At 43.6% G+C, this 21,134-nt stretch overlaps 1 protein-coding gene, 1 long non-coding RNA gene, 4 other non-coding genes and 1 pseudogene across 10 annotated transcripts in view; 1 reads left to right on the top strand and 6 right to left on the bottom strand.

The window, feature by feature from the left end:
* Positions 1-21,134, bottom strand: part of LOC130376144 (basic proline-rich protein-like) — a 175,953-nt pseudogene that overhangs the window by 134,269 nt on the left and 20,550 nt on the right.
* Positions 1-21,134, bottom strand: part of LOC130376106 (uncharacterized) — a 36,927-nt gene that overhangs the window by 9,602 nt on the left and 6,191 nt on the right. Inside the window, exons 1-9 of one of the 5 annotated variants that reach the window (XR_008893945.1) lie at positions 15,619-18,329; positions 13,037-13,063; positions 12,457-12,540; positions 11,949-12,005; positions 2,318-2,344; positions 1,738-1,821; positions 1,230-1,286; positions 496-540; positions 23-197 (exon numbers count right to left, since the gene is read on the bottom strand). Coding sequence is in view for 4 of the 5 variants with exons in the window: in XM_056583332.1 (XP_056439307.1) it covers positions 9,431-10,355; positions 10,793-10,881 (1,014 nt within the window). In the remaining variant the exon portion in view is untranslated. The other 4 variants (XM_056583335.1, XM_056583334.1, XM_056583332.1 and 1 more) reach the window with 4 other exon arrangements.
* On the bottom strand, positions 5,607-5,771 carry LOC130376385 (U1 spliceosomal RNA). The gene has a single exon (XR_008894016.1). It is a non-coding gene; the product is annotated as a U1 spliceosomal RNA (small nuclear RNA).
* LOC130376399 (U2 spliceosomal RNA) lies at positions 6,720-6,910 on the bottom strand. The gene has a single exon (XR_008894029.1). It is a non-coding gene; the product is annotated as a U2 spliceosomal RNA (small nuclear RNA).
* On the top strand, positions 9,801-20,746 carry LOC130376114 (uncharacterized). The gene is made up of 2 exons (XR_008893950.1): positions 9,801-18,277; positions 19,087-20,746. It is a non-coding gene; the product is annotated as an uncharacterized LOC130376114 (long non-coding RNA).
* LOC130376384 (U1 spliceosomal RNA) lies at positions 16,321-16,485 on the bottom strand. Its single transcript, XR_008894015.1, has one exon. It is a non-coding gene; the product is annotated as a U1 spliceosomal RNA (small nuclear RNA).
* Positions 17,434-17,624, bottom strand: LOC130376398 (U2 spliceosomal RNA). Its single transcript, XR_008894028.1, has one exon. It is a non-coding gene; the product is annotated as a U2 spliceosomal RNA (small nuclear RNA).

The raw sequence follows: 21,134 nt of genomic DNA, 5'->3' as shown, positions 1-21,134 counted from the left end.
GTTAAGGAACTTAAATATTCACCTGGGAGGGATGGCTTTCGCAGATAGCTTTGTCTGCTCCATCTTCTGTAGCTTTGCTCCCTGTCGTCTGTTGAAAACCTCCAGTCTCATTTTTCTTTTCCTCTTCTCTGGAGATGGAACGTAGTTGAAAAGAGATGGAACAAAGTCCGGACTCAAGGGATTATCACTCCTTCTCCCTACAAAATAAATAGAAACATTTCAGCGTCGAACTTGGGTTTGTTTACTACTACGTTAGCACTTGCTAGCTTAGCAGCATAAAAAACAGGACATTGTCAGCCCCACGAATTGCATGCTATAAATCAACTAGCTATGTGTGTGTGTGTGTGTGTGTGTGTGTGTGTGTGTGTGTGTGTGTGTGTGTGTGTGTGTGTGTGTGTGTGTGTGTGTGTGTGTGTGTGTGTGTGTGTGTGTGTGTGTGTGTGTGTGTGTGTGTGTGTGTGTGTGTGTGTGTGTGTGTGGTGAGGGGGTACTTACAGGGGGGCCGGGAAGTCCAGGTTGGCCTTTCATTCCCATCATTCCCTGGAGATAGAGGAAAGAAATCAAAGGTCAAACAACAGCAATGTCCAACACCAGTGGCTGTGCATGTTGTGGGCTGTGAGTAAGATATGCCGCTGAGGACAGAATGCTATACAACAGAAAGGGTTTTGTGTTATAAAACCACACTTACAGTAGTCCAGAAATGTGTGGAAGTATTTCTTTGACGATGAGTCCATTGACTGGACTGAAAGCTAAGGTGAGAATGCATGCCATAAAGTGGCATAAATCCCAGAACTCCATGGGAATAATCCATGGATTGGGAATGACAGTGAACACTGTAGCGGAAACCTATTTGACAGGTGTGCTCTGACATGGAAAGGTCTTCAGACTTCGATGGGTTCTTAGTGGTAGTTCTGTGTGGTGATGTGTATGTGTGAATACATAGTGTTATTGTTGGAGAGTTACCACAAAACTGCAGGTGTGTGTGTCTCAGAGTTTGTGCATGTGTGTGTGTGTGTGTGTGTGTGTGTGTGTGTGTGTGTGTGTGTGTGTGTGTGTGTGTGTGTGTCTGAGTTTGTATGTGTGTGTGTGGTGTGTGTGTGTGTGTGTGTGTGTGTGTGTGTGTGTGTGTGTGTGTGTGTGTGTGTGTGTGTGTGTGTGTGTGTGTGTGTGTGTGTGTGTGTGTGTGTGTGTGTGTGTGTGTGTGTGTGTGTGTGTGTGTGTGTGTTCACCATGGGGCCGGGACCAATATCAGCGCCTTTGTTGTGATCATACTGAGCAGCAAAGTTCTGTTGGAGTGAAAAATAAAAACCAGAATAAGAGACAAAATATACATATAAAAATTCATACAATACAATATACTTATTTTCTAAATCATAGGTTATTGTCTGTTCCATTGCTATAATTGTGCCAGAATTTGGGTCAGGTGAGTTTAAGGGCTTGATCGTTTATCAAACAGATGAACAGCAAATCAGCATCTTCCTGTAGCTTCTATACCTTACGGTTACAATAGGATATACCAGCCGGTTAACCTTATTTACTGAGAGGCCTTCATCAACATTCAGTTCCCCCACCTAGGAACACTTTAGAACCAACATCCATCTTCAGTTCCCCCACCCAGCAGCACTTTAGAACCAACATCCACCTTCAGTCCCCCACACAGTCACATTTTAGAACCAACATCCACCTTCAGTCCCCCCACCCAGCAGTTGACCAAGTCGGCCCCTATAGGATACTTACTCTGCCGAGGCCAGGGGGTCCTGGGGGCCCAGCAGGGCCGGGGTTGCCAGGTCTGCCGTCCCTCCCGTCAGGGCCCTGGGGTCCCTGTGGAGGAAGGCCTTGGGTTAGTCTCCGTTGATTACCACTGATTGACACACAGCCACCGTGTCTGCTGGGACGCTGCCAGAGTCCCAGCTCTGTTCGGCTGTGGAGCTCGGTTTGGTCTCAACTTGAATAAAAGCGTCATGTCCTTTTACTAAATTGTTTTATTATTGTTAATAAAGTTTAGAAAAGATAAATATGAATTTGTTCTGGATATGTGAGCCAAAGTCAGAAAAAAATAATATACAACAAATATTTGTAGTTCAGGTTATTTTCAGCCGTCGTGCAGCAGAGATTGGTCCATTATTATTTGTTATATTATCACGGCGGAGGGCTTTAGGCTGTGCCTGATGTAAACAAAGGGGTGTGGCCTATTCAAGTTGAAAGGTCAATCGGCGTCATCATATATCAACCCGATAAACTTCATGAAAGTTTCTATCCAGCAAACATGGCATTGTCATGCATCTTGTCATAATTAATGAGTTTGATAGTGGCTTACCCTTTCACCTCTTGGTCCTTTCGGGCCCTGAGGAATATAAGTAAACAATTGATGAGTCAGAGGCAGACATTATTTAAACAGTGAGGCAAGTTCACGTAAAAAAAGGAAGGTAGACTTAAACTTAACATATCTAAAATCTAAAACCTAAAAGAAGCTCGGCTACAATCGCTGGGGGATGAATAGGTGCATGTGGACAAACTGTGCATGTGAACTGCACAGCCAAAGCACCATTCAGGTGGGAACATATTTCAGTCCTCTTCATTGAACCTGGCCTTTGGCTAGAGCTGATGCCTACAATGTCTGCCCTGAGCTATGCTACGCATTATCACATACACCACACTCAAAGGGCTAAATGACACATCCAACCAGGGTTTGATTGCTCACTTTGAATCTTCCCTGAGTAGAAATAGAAGCTAAATAAATAGTGTTATTTATTTCTTTGTGTCATTTAACTGTGCTGGCTGTATCATGCACTGTTCAGCATTGCTGTTCATCTATCTCATTGCACATCAACCCATTAACATGCAGGGGATTTATGATGCTGTACATGTCCATGCAGAAGCACAGCCTCATAAAGCTGCTCCCAGATCACTGTGCACACTGTAGTATTAAACTGATCCGAAACCACAATCAGGGGCGTATCAAGCTTTCCAAAAGTGGGGGTGTTCTGGAATAGGCGAAGAAATAATCATTCCAAATAGCGATGATCAATTATATGAACTTTTACATACATCTAGGCCTACAAAATGGAAGAAATGCGAGCAGATACACTGTGTGTGTGTGTGTGTGTGTGTGTGTATGACTCATTGTGTGTTTGTTTGATACACGCACACACACACACACACACACACACACACACACACACACACACACACACACACACACACACACACACACACACACACACACACACACACACACACACACACACACACACACACACACACTGTGTGATAAAGCTGAAAGGAGCTTCAGCAGCCTCTGAAGGCTGAAAACATGGATGCGAAGTACAATGACACAAACATGTCTCAACAGTGTAACCGTGTGTTATGTTCAAAAGCACAAGCTGGATCTGTTGGACAGGAAAATGATTGCAGAACAATTAGTTTGTCATAATGAGCAGAGACAAAACACATTTGTAAAGCCACTTGAGGCTGTTGCATGAATGTTCAATAACTGTAGCTCTAATGACATTTGGCTAGAGCGTTTGTTACTTGTATGTAGTGATGTTATTATGTAGTGACACACAGAGTGCAGGCTGTCAAACCAGTGGTCAAGTTCAACTTCAAATGTTCTCCATTTCATGCTGAGACCTATCTATGATCTATGTATAATGTTGGGCTTATGTGTTTATGGTGTGGTATTACTGATTATACAGTAGCCTAACTGAAAATAAAACGTGTCTGATCGAATGGAACGCACTTGCATGCTTCTAATGTTCTAAGAAAACAAGATGAACCCTTGACACACACTGTTGAGGACATTTCACGTTCAAGTGTGCTGAGAAAGCGAATCGCACAATTCTCCGGATTTTCGTGTATCACAGCATTCATTCACATTCATTAAACCAGTAGGCCTAAGTTGATTGCTGTGACACATACTTTGTGTATATTTTCAGTGATACACCTTGTAGATTGAAGTGCGTTTTCTCAAGGTTTGAAAATGACGAATCGCACGAGGATCTCTACTCTCCGTAAAGGCTACCTGTAGCCCTAGTCAAACCTGTGCATCCCAACCGCGGTAGCACTCGAAACAGATAGCCTATAGCTTGCAACTTGCAAGCACGTCAGTGTCTGCAGAGGGAGAGAAGTCAACTTACTTGTTTTCTCTTGAAAAAGCCGTCTATAGTCCCCTGTCTTTTTCTTTTAGTTTTCGGCATCATTGGCTATATTGCACGAAAAAATAAAACAGTTTTAAAACTAAAGTAGGCTTAGTTCCCGTCGGAAGAATGAATGGGATCTTATGCTAGGAGGTAACTAGCTCTTGAATAGAGAGCCATGAACCTTGCATCTATTAATGACAAATAATTAATCGCTTAATCGCTTTAATCGCTTAATATGCCTGAAAATGTTGCCTTCATTACAGGCAGTGAATGATGCTGATCTAAAACAGTGATTCAATTCTACCTTTTCATTGAAGGCGTCAAGTCAGTATGCAGCACGAACAGTTAGGCACAGCAATCTGTGAGAAACTGCTTGAATGACCGCGGTCACCGCGCTGAGCTTCTCAGGCAGTCGGGTCTCGGGAGCACCGCTGCCAGCGCTTTCTGCAGGCTGCGCGAGCTGTTTAGTCTACGTAACGTCAATTGTAGCGCTGGGATTTACAGAGTGATCATTTGATACAGAGGGATGCAATCATAGCAACCATTTTAAATTGCATACAACAGGCGAACGTTTACTGTTTTTTATTAGAAAAGCTGATTTTTGTGAGGATTTGACGAACAAAAGTGGAGGGGATGGAATGGCCTTCCAATAGAAGTGAGGGGGATGCATCGTACTCATCCCCCGCGTCTGATACGCGCCTGACCACAATTATAGCCTATTAAATAATGACGCTAAGCTGCCAAGCTTTGTATTCTGTAACTTACCTGATATGAAGTGATCGCTGCACAAGCGGAATCCAACAGCCGGGGGGTCCCATTTTTCAGTCTTTTTTTGCTTGCTCCTGGCTCTTTTAATGGCGCTGATCCACTTAGCTCGCCTCTCCGCATCTTTAGGAATGCGGTAGAACGACGTACATTTATTTTTGCCTCGTTTATTTGTGCAACCTGGTGCACAACAGTTATCGACCATGTCTGCTCCACCACAAGAGCGCCAGTCTGCCGAATACTGCCAAAATGGTGGTGCCCACGTTTTCCCCGCCCCAACAACGTCAACACCCGGAACTCTATTGCAGCCAATGAGCTCGAGTTGACCCTGCTTAGCCTCCGAGATCAGACGAGATCGCGCGTGCTCAGGGTGGTATGGCCGTAAGCAATTATTGTCTTGTCCATACTAACTTTTATACAGGAGGAACCCATAATGAGTGGGAGCGCTGCTGTGGCCAGAGACGGGACTTGTACAGAAACAATAATTTGATCCATAATGAATGAAAGAAATGAATGAATGAATGAATGACTACGTTATTCCAGACTCAGAGTTCCACATCTGAATGTAATGCATTACACTGCTTGGGCGTGATCGTTTGCGTGATCTTTTGAATAAACGTAGCGTTGCAAAACGTGGGATGGACGGCATTAGTCAGCGCGATGAAGCCATTCATAGCTATTATTTCTTTAGAACAACATGATCAGGGGAGAGCGCGAACGCAGTCCCCCACTACCAGAAATTATGCAATCGAGATTCCCACATTTGGGGAATTCGCACGGGTCAGCAACAGCCTCAGTGCAATGGCTGAGCCTCGCTATGGGTGAACCACCTTCTTGATCGTGGTATCTCCCTTGCCAGGTAAGTATGAGTTGTACACGTTCAGGTGGGCTGAACGATGCCCACGCTTGTTCCCGTGGAGAACGGTTGCAAAGCATTCGGAGATGTCTAGACTTTAATAAACACTGTAGACCACCGGTCACACGATGACAGGCGAATCTGAAATCAGCGTGATGGAAGCATAACGAAAGGAAACCTGGAGATCCGAGTTATCGACCCGCCACAGAAAGAATCCTTTTTTCTTTCTTAAACAACAGAATATCGTTGGAATAATTGTAAACAGTGCGTTTATGAATTGTAAATGACACTTTATTGTCTACAGGCGGACGGGTGTACTCTCAGGTAGTGATGTTATGGTTTGCGTCGAGGCATCGGGGCGTGTGTCGAGTACCTCGGCTCCTCCCCCAGCGAAGCTCCGTATCACATAGGCGAAATGACGTGGCGCGTGACGTTCGAGGCTTCATCTCGGGCTGTTGCGCGATATGGGTTCACAATTGGCACATTTTTACAAAAAGAAGACCCTACCCAGTTCCAAGATCACTTTTATGGCTATGTAATTAATCACACTCATTCTCAGTCATCATGCAGTTCTATTATTACAATTATTAGTAGGCTACTGAGACAATCTATTTTGCCCGGGATGACTTAAAATCTAGGTCAAATGATTTGTTCTCTACCATGAGCTCGGGAGATATTTATGAACGGCAAACTCACACGTATCACTGAAATGACTTTAATTCTTAAACGTTGTGATGTTGTAGGCTACGAAGCAAACATCACATCATCACAGGAAACTCTTTCTTTCATCATAATTTAATTCACCACTAGGTGTCCCTAGCGTACTAATTTGAAGCTTCGAGGTCGAACCACTTTGATGGTTCATCTGGCTGCGAGGCTTTGACGTTTCATGAGGCATCATCTCGGCACCACTACTCTCTGGACTCAGGAGGAGTTTAGTTTTGTTTTTCACAGTGAGAGAGGGGTGCACCGGTCCTGGAGGTACTGCAATACCAGGTCGATGCGTGGAGTGGACGGAGCAAGCCCCTTTTCCATCTCCCAGTTCCAAAAATCAATTTAATATATGGTCCCCGGGTAGGGGACGTATCAGATATTAAACTGATAAGAACAGATACTACACTTGATCTTAGCCAAAAGGCCGAGAAGCGATGCCTCCACAGGCTCAGACCAAGAGGCCAGCTTCCCAGACACGTCGCTCCACTTGGCGGTTTAACAGACAACGACAAAACAAAAAAAAGACCAAGCACCCTGTGTGCGTGTTTGTGTGTATGTGAAAGCTGAAGAAATAAACCGAGGTCGCTACATCTCTTTGCTGCTGCCTGCTGGCAGTCTCACTAGGCCGTCTGCATGTTTCACAAATAGAGTTTGGAGCAGTGGAGGCTTCTATAAGACTACAGGTGAAGCAGTGCTTCACCAAAAAAATGTTAAAAAATAAATAAACCAAAAATCTTACAACAATCCCATTTTCAGTGCTTTGAAACAGAAATACTCACGAAGACGAGCTGTTTTCCTGAAATCAATTATGTGAGTCACAACAGCGCCACTATTCCCATTGACTTCAATGTAAATCGAGTGAACCCCAGGCGGCTCGTGTTTATTTTCCGTTTCAATTGATCCTTATGGCAGATAAGTCCCACCCGTGAACCAGTGACCGATAGGGTAGAATTTTGCACTTCAGTCACTTGACACAACACTCTGGCCAGTCACCGCCTTCATTGGACAGCTATCGTGAACTGACTACGAGTGAAAGCAGAGGGCAGACCAAAACCTACTGTGAAAACCACACAGCTCGTTGGTGCTACGGTAAGGAGCATTTTAAATTGCTCCATGTATGACAAGGTAAACTGGCTAACAGGGAGTTGGCTGAAAAAAACGCCTTTACTGTTGGCCCCGTGTCATGTTTAAAGCATGCAATTGTGGTGTAGAACAAAATAAAAAGAAAACAAAGTGCTTGCATGATATCGAGTTCCTGAACCCACGTGACCACCGGTGTTCGGAACGCCATTTTGTCAGTAAAATCAAGCGCCGCCCTTAAAGAGCTTCCTTAAAATGACCCGGCGCCGAAGCTTTCAAGCCATCGGAGTACTCATCTCACTTTAATTCGCATGACATCGAGCTCTATAGGCAAAAATTAAATAGGTTAAATATTACCGACCCATACAATGGCCCCGGGGTGCTTTTCAAAAGCATCTCCGCTGAAGAAGACGTCCCAGATCTGCAGTATCCGGATAGATATAACTACCTTCAGAGCAGCCACAAAGACAGACGTCAGAAAGCCTGCAGTGTCTCTAATAAGACAAATATGCTACCCAAAAGTCCCATAGTTTCACCAGTGAGGCTACCAGGTATTCATGAGCATAGAAGGATTAGGGTAAAACAGGGCATGCAGTGTGTAACTGCTCCTGTGTGTAAAATGGTCATTTCCAGATGGTGTACAATCAAATGAATGTGAAGTAGGTACAATAACAGGGAGGGTAAATCCAGGAAGTACTATTCTTAAAAAGCAGGAGTGTTAAACCAAGTAGGTAGTATCCTTTTGAAAGAGCAGGGCGGTACCAATGTGGGGTGGCATTACTATTGTCCAAAACTAATGTTATTGTTGTTTTCTTCAGTTGGGGATGTCAACACGAGGACTTGGCAAGGAAATACTATGAAATGCGTCATCGCCTCTCACACACGAATGTCATGGTAGGAACAGCTGGATTCAGGATTTCACCCCTGCATTGGGGCCTCACCTGATGGATACGTTTCCTGTAGCTGCTGTGGTTCAGGTGTCATAGAAATTAAGTGCCCATTTTCTGCAAAGGACCTTTCTGTTAATTAGGCAGTAAAGTGTTTTTCTGCACAGAAACCAGCACCAGCAGCAGCAGCATTTGCTGATCATAGTCAACAACAGTGGTGCTACTGCCCTGAGCCAGAAGCAGGGAACATGGTGGTCTGTGCGTCAGGTTTTTGTTCAGTTAAAAAGTTTCACCAGACCTGCCTTCGCATGAAAAGGGTCCCAAAACAGTGGGTATGTCCCATCTGCCGAAAAGTGATCAATGCCCAAAGAAGAAAACCTTAGTGAGGAGACTGTGAAATGAGTTGTTTGTAGTAGCTGATACTGTACTGTTATTTATGAATAAACAGTTGTTAAACCAATATTGTTCTCTTCCCCATAATTTGTATTAGATATCTGTAGCAATCAGGGATATGAAACATGGGTGGGTCATTCATATAAAACACACCAGAACAAATATCTGTTTGGGTGGAACTCAAGTTAGAATGGGTGGATGTGCAGCTTGATCTGCAAAGAGAAACGATGTGATCGCATCAGAATAGCGAGTGATTAAAAATAATGTCACGACAAGCAAGCAAGAAGTGTGAGTCACAAAGGTTTATTTGCTGGTTGAGCACATCTGTAGCCAGTCACATCAGTTCAATTTACTGTAAATCCCCATCACTGGAAGGACACCACAGATTCAGACACATTTGTAAGTGCACAACACACGCTCACCATCTTGTCAAGGTAGGCCACATCATTTTCCCTGTCTATGTCCGTGAAACATATGGGGACAGTGCTTTGCAAGACTGTGTACTTTTGACGGAGAACTCCTATCACTCTTTCAATATGTATCCTAAGAGAGGCTAGACGTCTGGTGTTCTCCAAGTCAGCAGGATCTAACTGCTTCTATCCACGAGTAAATGCTGGAATTTTTAATTCAGCTTGGCATCTCTCAATGGACTCTTTAACCAGACAACCTCTGTCCGCTAAAACTACGTCCCCTGGGAGCAAATGAGATAAAAAGTGACTTTGTTCTGTGATAAACGTATCACTTGTGCGACCTCCCCATCCAGCGGAAATGAAACAAATGGAACCTCGAGGGCAAATTGCAATTAAATATTTCATTGTGTGGTGTGATTTGTATGATGAGTAACACTGAGCACTGGCTAGCAATCTACTGGGTTTCTCTAGAAATATTTCAAAACAATCTATAATGCAAACTGTCTTTTCAAAGCTACGGTTTCGAAATGCATATGGAAGAGATTTTCTTAAGTATTCTCTGTCAGGCCACAACACCAGACTTGGCACCAGTCTACAATGCATCACACTAATGCAGTGTTTGAAGAGCTTTGAAACAGTGGTTGAGTCAATGTCAAAATAAAAAGCCAAAAACTCAAAGGACAAGTTCATTCTAAGCTTAATTAAAGTTAACATGTACTGCTGAAAACATGTTAAACTAGATTTAAGTTGGAGAAAAGGAGCCACAATATGAAAAATTGTCATGAGAATGGAGAATGCTGATAAACCAGTGAGAGTATGAACCCTTTTATCATCGTTATGCAAGCTCATCTCATTCAGTGTAGTCCTATTCATTTTTTCCTTCAACAACATATTTTCAGTCCTCAGAGCTTGGCATTCTTGCTCAAGAGATTGGACGCGTTTACCACAGGTTTCAGTGGTGCATGGTGGGGTTGCTGGATCCTCCTCATGGAGAACAGGCTGGACATCGTTTCCAGGTTCTTCATGGGTAGATTCCTTCAAAGGCTCTGTGGTGGGACTTTGCTCTGCAGTAGGATCCTTGTTGCAGTCTTGGGGACAATCTGTTGATGCTCTGGTGAAAACAAAAGTAGTATAAACTGTCACTACTGATGACAGTTTGTCATTCTTTTGTCAGTCACTCTCTGTTTTCTGCAGTATACTAGCTTTCGTTAGTAAGAAAGTAAGTAAATTGTATTTGTATAGCACATTTACATCCAAAAGTGCTTTATAGTCGGTATATGATAAATAAACAATGTAATAAAATAAATGAATAGAAAGACAATGACAGGGATATTGACAATGACAGTGACAATCACATGCATAGTCAGTGGCTGCCAAATGCAAGTCGGTATAGGTGTGTGATGATTTCAGCCCAGTCACAGATGTTATGTTTTTTAGCTCATTGGGTGTTATTAAACCTACAATGAATTGTACAAAAAAAAATTGGTTTATAATTTTCCCAAGTCCATGGAAGTGGGGTTGACCAGGTTAAGGAACTTAAATATTCACCTGGGAGGGATGGCTTTCGCAGATAGCTTTGTCTGCTCCATCTTCTGTAGCTTTGCTCCCTGTCGTCTGTTGAAAACCTCCAGTCTCATTTTTCTTTTCCTCTTCTCTGGAGATGGAACGTAGTTGAAAAGAGATGGAACAAAGTCCGGACTCAAGGGATTATCACTCCTTCTCCCTACAAAATAAATAGAAACATTTCAGCGTCGAACTTGGGTTTGTTTACTACTACGTTAGCACTTGCTAGCTTAGCAGCATAAAAAACAGGACATTGTCAGCCCCACGAATTGCATGCTATAAATCAACTAGCTATGTGTGTGTGTGTGTGTGTGTGTGTGTGTGTGTGTGTGTGTGTGTGTGTGTGTGTGTGTGTGTGTGTGTGTGTGTGTGTGTGTGTGTGTGTGTGTGTGTGTGTGTGTGTGTGTGTGTGTGTGTGTGGTGAGGGGGTACTTACAGGGGGGCCGGGAAGTCCAGGTTGGCCTTTCATTCCCATCATTCCCTGGAGATAGAGGAAAGAAATCAAAGGTCAAACAACAGCAATGTCCAACACCAGTGGCTGTGCATGTTGTGGGCTGTGAGTAAGATATGCCGCTGAGGACAGAATGCTATACAACAGAAAGGGTTTTGTGTTATAAAACCACACTTACAGTAGTCCAGAAATGTGTGGAAGTATTTCTTTGACGATGAGTCCATTGACTGGACTGAAAGCTAAGGTGAGAATGCATGCCATAAAGTGGCATAAATCCCAGAACTCCATGGGAATAATCCATGGATTGGGAATGACAGTGAACACTGTAGCGGAAACCTATTTGACAGGTGTGCTCTGACATGGAAAGGTCTTCAGACTTCGATGGGTTCTTAGTGGTAGTTCTGTGTGGTGATGTGTATGTGTGAATACATAGTGTTATTGTTGGAGAGTTACCACAAAACTGCAGGTGTGTGTGTCTCAGAGTTTGTGCATGTGTGTGTGTGTGTGTGTGTGTGTGTGTGTGTGTGTGTGTGTGTGTGTGTGTGTGTGTGTGTCTGAGTTTGTATGTGTGGGTGTGTGTGTGTGTGTGTGTCTGAGTTTGTATGTGTGTGTGTGTGTGTGTGTGTGTGTGTGTGTGTGTGTGTGTGTGTGTGTGTGTGTGTGTGTGTGTGTGTGTGTGTGTGTGTTCACCATGGGGCCGGGACCAATATCAGCGCCTTTGTTGTGATCATACTGAGCAGCAAAGTTCTGTTGGAGTGAAAAATAAAAACCAGAATAAGAGACAAAATATACATATAAAAATTCATACAATACAATATACTTATTTTCTAAATCATAGGTTATTGTCTGTTCCATTGCTATAATTGTGCCAGAATTTGGGTCAGGTGAGTTTAAGGGCTTGATCGTTTATCAAACAGATGAACAGCAAATCAGCATCTTCCTGTAGCTTCTATACCTTACGGTTACAATAGGATATACCAGCCGGTTAACCTTATTTACTGAGAGGCCTTCATCAACATTCAGTTCCCCCACCTAGGAACACTTTAGAACCAACATCCATCTTCAGTTCCCCCACCCAGCAGCACTTTAGAACCAACATCCACCTTCAGTCCCCCACACAGTCACATTTTAGAACCAACATCCACCTTCAGTCCCCCCACCCAGCAGTTGACCAAGTCGGCCCCTATAGGATACTTACTCTGCCGAGGCCAGGGGGTCCTGGGGGCCCAGCAGGGCCGGGGTTGCCAGGTCTGCCGTCCCTCCCGTCAGGGCCCTGGGGTCCCTGTGGAGGAAGGCCTTGGGTTAGTCTCCGTTGATTACCACTGATTGACACACAGCCACCGTGTCTGCTGGGACGCTGCCAGAGTCCCAGCTCTGTTCGGCTGTGGAGCTCGGTTTGGTCTCAACTTGAATAAAAGCGTCATGTCCTTTTACTAAATTGTTTTATTATTGTTAATAAAGTTTAGAAAAGATAAATATGAATTTGTTCTGGATATGTGAGCCAAAGTCAGAAAAAAATAATATACAACAAATATTTGTAGTTCAGGTTATTTTCAGCCGTCGTGCAGCAGAGATTGGTCCATTATTATTTGTTATATTATCACGGCGGAGGGCTTTAGGCTGTGCCTGATGTAAACAAAGGGGTGTGGCCTATTCAAGTTGAAAGGTCAATCGGCGTCATCATATATCAACCCGATAAACTTCATGAAAGTTTCTATCCAGCAAACATGGCATTGTCATGCATCTTGTCATAATTAATGAGTTTGATAGTGGCTTACCCTTTCACCTCTTGGTCCTTTCGGGCCCTGAGGAATATAAGTAAACAATTGATGAGTCAGAGGCAGACATTATTTAAACAGTGAGGCAAGTTCACGTAAAAAAAGGAAGGTAGACTTAAACTTAACATATCTAAAATCTAAAACCTAAAAGAAGCTCGGCTACAATCGCTGGGGGATGAATAGGTGCATGTGGACAAACTGTGCATGTGAACTGCACAGCCAAAGCACCATTCAGGTGGGAACATATTTCAGTCCTCTTCATTGAACCTGGCCTTTGGCTAGAGCTGATGCCTACAATGTCTGCCCTGAGCTATGCTACGCATTATCACATACACCACACTCAAAGGGCTAAATGACACATCCAACCAGGGTTTGATTGCTCACTTTGAATCTTCCCTGAGTAGAAATAGAAGCTAAATAAATAGTGTTATTTATTTCTTTGTGTCATTTAACTGTGCTGGCTGTATCATGCACTGTTCAGCATTGCTGTTCATCTATCTCATTGCACATCAACCCATTAACATGCAGGGGATTTATGATGCTGTACATGTCCATGCAGAAGCACAGCCTCATAAAGCTGCTCCCAGATCACTGTGCACACTGTAGTATTAAACTGATCCGAAACCACAATCAGGGGCGTATCAAGCTTTCCAAAAGTGGGGGTGTTCTGGAATAGGCGAAGAAATAATCATTCCAAATAGCGATGATCAATTATATGAACTTTTACATACATCTAGGCCTACAAAATGGAAGAAATGCGAGCAGATACACTGTGTGTGTGTGTGTGTGTGTGTGTGTATGACTCATTGTGTGTTTGTTTGATACACGCACACACACACACACACACACACACACACACACACACACACACACACACACACACACACACACACACACACACACACACACACACACACACACACACACACACACACACACACACTGTGTGATAAAGCTGAAAGGAGCTTCAGCAGCCTCTGAAGGCTGAAAACATGGATGCGAAGTACAATGACACAAACATGTCTCAACAGTGTAACCGTGTGTTATGTTCAAAAGCACAAGCTGGATCTGTTGGACAGGAAAATGATTGCAGAACAATTAGTTTGTCATAATGAGCAGAGACAAAACACATTTGTAAAGCCACTTGAGGCTGTTGCATGAATGTTCAATAACTGTAGCTCTAATGACATTTGGCTAGAGCGTTTGTTACTTGTATGTAGTGATGTTATTATGTAGTGACACACAGAGTGCAGGCTGTCAAACCAGTGGTCAAGTTCAACTTCAAATGTTCTCCATTTCATGCTGAGACCTATCTATGATCTATGTATAATGTTGGGCTTATGTGTTTATGGTGTGGTATTACTGATTATACAGTAGCCTAACTGAAAATAAAACGTGTCTGATCGAATGGAACGCACTTGCATGCTTCTAATGTTCTAAGAAAACAAGATGAACCCTTGACACACACTGTTGAGGACATTTCACGTTCAAGTGTGCTGAGAAAGCGAATCGCACAATTCTCCGGATTTTCGTGTATCACAGCATTCATTCACATTCATTAAACCAGTAGGCCTAAGTTGATTGCTGTGACACATACTTTGTGTATATTTTCAGTGATACACCTTGTAGATTGAAGTGCGTTTTCTCAAGGTTTGAAAATGACGAATCGCACGAGGATCTCTACTCTCCGTAAAGGCTACCTGTAGCCCTAGTCAAACCTGTGCATCCCAACCGCGGTAGCACTCGAAACAGATAGCCTATAGCTTGCAACTTGCAAGCACGTCAGTGTCTGCAGAGGGAGAGAAGTCAACTTACTTGTTTTCTCTTGAAAAAGCCGTCTATAGTCCCCTGTCTTTTTCTTTTAGTTTTCGGCATCATTGGCTATATTGCACGAAAAAATAAAACAGTTTTAAAACTAAAGTAGGCTTAGTTCCCGTCGGAAGAATGAATGGGATCTTATGCTAGGAGGTAACTAGCTCTTGAATAGAGAGCCATGAACCTTGCATCTATTAATGACAAATAATTAATCGCTTAATCGCTTTAATCGCTTAATATGCCTGAAAATGTTGCCTTCATTACAGGCAGTGAATGATGCTGATCTAAAACAGTGATTCAATTCTACCTTTTCATTGAAGGCGTCAAGTCAGTATGCAGCACGAACAGTTAGGCACAGCAATCTGTGAGAAACTGCTTGAATGACCGCGGTCACCGCGCTGAGCTCTCAGGCAGTCGGGTCTCGGGAGCACCGCTGCCAGCGCTTTCTGCAGGCTGCGCGAGCTGTTTAGTCTACGTAACGTCAATTGTAGCGCTGGGATTTACAGAGTGATCATTTGATACAGAGGGATGCAATCATAGCAACCATTTTAAATTGCATACAACAGGCGAACGTTTACTGTTTTTTATTAGAAAAGCTGATTTTTGTGAGGATTTGACGAACAAAAGTGGAGGGGATGGAATGGCCTTCCAATAGAAGTGAGGGGGATGCATCGTACTCATCCCCCGCGTCTGATACGCGCCTGACCACAATTATAGCCTATTAAATAATGACGCTAAGCTGCCAAGCTTTGTATTCTGTAACTTACCTGATATGAAGTGATCGCTGCACAAGCGGAATCCAACAGCCGGGGGGTCCCATTTTTCAGTCTTTTTTTGCTTGCTCCTGGCTCTTTTAATGGCGCTGATCCACTTAGCTCGCCTCTCCGCATCTTTAGGAATGCGGTAGAACGACGTACATTTATTTTTGCCTCGTTTATTTGTGCAACCTGGTGCACAACAGTTATCGACCATGTCTGCTCCACCACAAGAGCGCCAGTCTGCCGAATACTGCCAAAATGGTGGTGCCCACGTTTTCCCCGCCCCAACAACGTCAACACCCGGAACTCTATTGCAGCCAATGAGCTCGAGTTGACCCTGCTTAGCCTCCGAGATCAGACGAGATCGCGCGTGCTCAGGGTGGTATGGCCGTAAGCAATTATTGTCTTGTCCATACTAACTTTTATACAGGAGGAACCCATAATGAGTGGGAGCGCTGCTGTGGCCAGAGACGGGACTTGTACAGAAACAATAATTTGATCCATAATGAATGAAAGAAATGAATGAATGAATGAATGACTACGTTATTCCAGACTCAGAGTTCCACATCTGAATGTAATGCATTACACTGCTTGGGCGTGATCGTTTGCGTGATCTTTTGAATAAACGTAGCGTTGCAAAACGTGGGATGGACGGCATTAGTCAGCGCGATGAAGCCATTCATAGCTATTATTTCTTTAGAACAACATGATCAGGGGAGAGCGCGAACGCAGTCCCCCACTACCAGAAATTATGCAATCGAGATTCCCACATTTGGGGAATTCGCACGGGTCAGCAACAGCCTCAGTGCAATGGCTGAGCCTCGCTATGGGTGAACCACCTTCTTGATCGTGGTATCTCCCTTGCCAGGTAAGTATGAGTTGTACACGTTCAGGTGGGCTGAACGATGCCCACGCTTGTTCCCGTGGAGAACGGTTGCAAAGCATTCGGAGATGTCTAGACTTTAATAAACACTGTAGACCACCGGTCACACGATGACAGGCGAATCTGAAATCAGCGTGATGGAAGCATAACGAAAGGAAACCTGGAGATCCGAGTTATCGACCCGCCACAGAAAGAATCCTTTTTTCTTTCTTAAACAACAGAATATCGTTGGAATAATTGTAAACAGTGCGTTTATGAATTGTAAATGACACTTTATTGTCTACAGGCGGACGGGTGTACTCTCAGGTAGTGATGTTATGGTTTGCGTCGAGGCATCGGGGCGTGTGTCGAGTACCTCGGCTCCTCCCCCAGCGAAGCTCCGTATCACATAGGCGAAATGACGTGGCGCGTGACGTTCGAGGCTTCATCTCGGGCTGTTGCGCGATATGGGTTCACAATTGGCACATTTTTACAAAAAGAAGACCCTACCCAGTTCCAAGATCACTTTTATGGCTATGTAATTAATCACACTCATTCTCAGTCATCATGCAGTTCTATTATTACAATTATTAGTAGGCTACTGAGACAATCTATTTTGCCCGGGATGACTTAAAATCTAGGTCAAATGATTTGTTCTCTACCATGAGCTCGGGAGATATTTATGAACGGCAAACTCACACGTATCACTGAAATGACTTTAATTCTTAAACGTTGTGATGTTGTAGGCTACGAAGCAAACATCACATCATCACAGGAAACTCTTTCTTTCATCATAATTTAATTCACCACTAGGTGTCCCTAGCGTACTAATTTGAAGCTTCGAGGTCGAACCACTTTGATGGTTCATCTGGCTGCGAGGCTTTGACGTTTCATGAGGCATCATCTCGGCACCACTACTCTCTGGACTCAGGAGGAGTTTAGTTTTGTTTTTCACAGTGAGAGAGGGGTGCACCGGTCCTGGAGGTACTGCAATACCAGGTCGATGCGTGGAGTGGACGGAGCAAGCCCCTTTTCCATCTCCCAGTTCCAAAAATCAATTTAATATATGGTCCCCGGGTAGGGGACGTATCAGATATTAAACTGATAAGAACAGATACTACACTTGATCTTAGCCAAAAGGCCGAGAAGCGATGCCTCCACAGGCTCAGACCAAGAGGCCAGCTTCCCAGACACGTCGCTCCACTTGGCGGTTTAACAGACAACGACAAAACAAAAAAAAGACCAAGCACCCTGTGTGCGTGTTTGTGTGTATGTGAAAGCTGAAGAAATAAACCGAGGTCGCTACATCTCTTTGCTGCTGCCTGCTGGCAGTCTCACTAGGCCGTCTGCATGTTTCACAAATAGAGTGTGGAGCAGTGGAGGCTTCTATAAGACTACAGGTGAAGCAGTGCTTCACCAAAAAAATGTTAAAAAATAAATAAACCAAAAATCTTACAACAATCCCATTTTCAGTGCTTTGAAACAGAAATACTCACGAAGACGAGCTGTTTTCCTGAAATCAATTATGTGAGTCACAACAGCGCCACTATTCCCATTGACTTCAATGTAAATCGAGTGAACCCCAGGCGGCTCGTGTTTATTTTCCGTTTCAATTGATCCTTATGGCAGATAAGTCCCACCCGTGAACCAGTGACCGATAGGGTAGAATTTTGCACTTCAGTCACTTGACACAACACTCTGGCCAGTCACCGCCTTCATTGGACAGCTATCGTGAACTGACTACGAGTGAAAGCAGAGGGCAGACCAAAACCTACTGTGAAAACCACACAGCTCGTTGGTGCTACGGTAAGGAGCATTTTAAATTGCTCCATGTATGACAAGGTAAACTGGCTAACAGGGAGTTGGCTGAAAAAAACGCCTTTACTGTTGGCCCCGTGTCATGTTTAAAGCATGCAATTGTGGTGTAGAACAAAATAAAAAGAAAACAAAGTGCTTGCATGATATCGAGTTCCTGAACCCACGTGACCACCGGTGTTCGGAACGCCATTTTGTCAGTAAAATCAAGCGCCGCCCTTAAAGAGCTTCCTTAAAATGACCCGGCGCCGAAGCTTTCAAGCCATCGGAGTACTCATCTCACTTTAATTCGCATGACATCGAGCTCTATAGGCAAAAATTAAATAGGTTAAATATTACCGACCCATACAATGGCCCCGGGGTGCTTTTCAAAAGCATCTCCGCTGAAGAAGACGTCCCAGATCTGCAGTATCCGGATAGATATAACTACCTTCAGAGCAGCCACAAAGACAGACGTCAGAAAGCCTGCAGTGTCTCTAATAAGACAAATATGCTACCCAAAAGTCCCATAGTTTCACCAGTGAGGCTACCAGGTATTCATGAGCATAGAAGGATTAGGGTAAAACAGGGCATGCAGTGTGTAACTGCTCCTGTGTGTAAAATGGTCATTTCCAGATGGTGTACAATCAAATGAATGTGAAGTAGGTACAATAACAGGGAGGGTAAATCCAGGAAGTACTATTCTTAAAAAGCAGGAGTGTTAAACCAAGTAGGTAGTATCCTTTTGAAAGAGCAGGGCGGTACCAATGTGGGGTGGCATTACTATTGTCCAAAACTAATGTTATTGTTGTTTTCTTCAGTTGGGGATGTCAACACGAGGACTTGGCAAGGAAATACTATGAAATGCGTCATCGCCTCTCACACACGAATGTCATGGTAGGAACAGCTGGATTCAGGATTTCACCCCTGCATTGGGGCCTCACCTGATGGATACGTTTCCTGTAGCTGCTGTGGTTCAGGTGTCATAGAAATTAAGTGCCCATTTTCTGCAAAGGACCTTTCTGTTAATTAGGCAGTAAAGTGTTTTTCTGCACAGAAACCAGCACCAGCAGCAGCAGCATTTGCTGATCATAGTCAACAACAGTGGTGCTACTGCCCTGAGCCAGAAGCAGGGAACATGGTGGTCTGTGCGTCAGGTTTTTGTTCAGTTAAAAAGTTTCACCAGACCTGCCTTCGCATGAAAAGGGTCCCAAAACAGTGGGTATGTCCCATCTGCCGAAAAGTGATCAATGCCCAAAGAAGAAAACCTTAGTGAGGAGACTGTGAAATGAGTTGTTTGTAGTAGCTGATACTGTACTGTTATTTATGAATAAACAGTTGTTAAACCAATATTGTTCTCTTCCCCATAATTTGTATTAGATATCTGTAGCAATCAGGGATATGAAACATGGGTGGGTCATTCATATAAAACACACCAGAACAAATATCTGTTTGGGTGGAACTCAAGTTAGAATGGGTGGATGTGCAGCTTGATCTGCAAAGAGAAACGATGTGATCGCATCAGAATAGCGAGTGATTAAAAATAATGTCACGACAAGCAAGCAAGAAGTGTGAGTCACAAAGGTTTATTTGCTGGTTGAGCACATCTGTAGCCAGTCACATCAGTTCAATTTACTGTACATCCCCATCACTGGAAGGACACCACAGATTCAGACACATTTGTAAGTGCACAACACACGCTCACCATCTTGTCAAGGTAGGCCACATCATTTTCCCTGTCTATGTCCGTGAAACATATGGGGACAGTGCTTTGCAAGACTGTGTACTTTTGACGGAGAACTCCTATCACTCTTTCAATATGTATCCTAAGAGAGGCTAGACGTCTGGTGTTCTCCAAGTCAGCAGGATCTAACTGCTTCTATCCACGAGTAAATGCTGGAATTTTTAATTCAGCTTGGCATCTCTCAATGGACTCTTTAACCAGACAACCTCTGTCCGCTAAAACTACGTCCCCTGGGAGCAAATGAGATAAAAAGTGACTTTGTTCTGTGATAAACGTATCACTTGTGCGACCTCCCCATCCAGCGGAAATGAAACAAATGGAACCTCGAGGGCAAATTGCAATTAAATATTTCATTGTGTGGTGTGATTTGTATGATGAGTAACACTGAGCACTGGCTAGCAATCTACTGGGTTTCTCTAGAAATATTTCAAAACAATCTATAATGCAAACTGTCTTTTCAAAGCTACGGTTTCGAAATGCATATGGAAGAGATTTTCTTAAGTATTCTCTGTCAGGCCACAACACCAGACTTGGCACCAGTCTACAATGCATCACACTAATGCAGTGTTTGAAGAGCTTTGAAACAGTGGTTGAGTCAATGTCAAAATAAAAAGCCAAAAACTCAAAGGACAAGTTCATTCTAAGCTTAATTAAAGTTAACATGTACTGCTGAAAACATGTTAAACTAGATTTAAGTTGGAGAAAAGGAGCCACAATATGAAAAATTGTCATGAGAATGGAGAATGCTGATAAACCAGTGAGAGTATGAACCCTTTTATCATCGTTATGCAAGCTCATCTCATTCAGTGTAGTCCTATTCATTTTTTCCTTCAACAACATATTTTCAGTCCTCAGAGCTTGGCATTCTTGCTCAAGAGATTGGACGCGTTTACCACAGGTTTCAGTGGTGCATGGTGGGGTTGCTGGATCCTCCTCATGGAGAACAGGCTGGACATCGTTTCCAGGTTCTTCATGGGTAGATTCCTTCAAAGGCTCTGTGGTGGGACTTTGCTCTGCAGTAGGATCCTTGTTGCAGTCTTGGGGACAATCTGTTGATGCTCTGGTGAAAACAAAAGTAGTATAAACTGTCACTACTGATGACAGTTTGTCATTCTTTTGTCAGTC

This window comes from Gadus chalcogrammus, chromosome 22 (assembly GCF_026213295.1).
Source record: "Gadus chalcogrammus isolate NIFS_2021 chromosome 22, NIFS_Gcha_1.0, whole genome shotgun sequence".
Taxonomy (NCBI): Eukaryota; Metazoa; Chordata; class Actinopteri; order Gadiformes; family Gadidae; genus Gadus; species Gadus chalcogrammus.
This window is presented reverse-complemented; position numbering and strand designations above follow the sequence as displayed.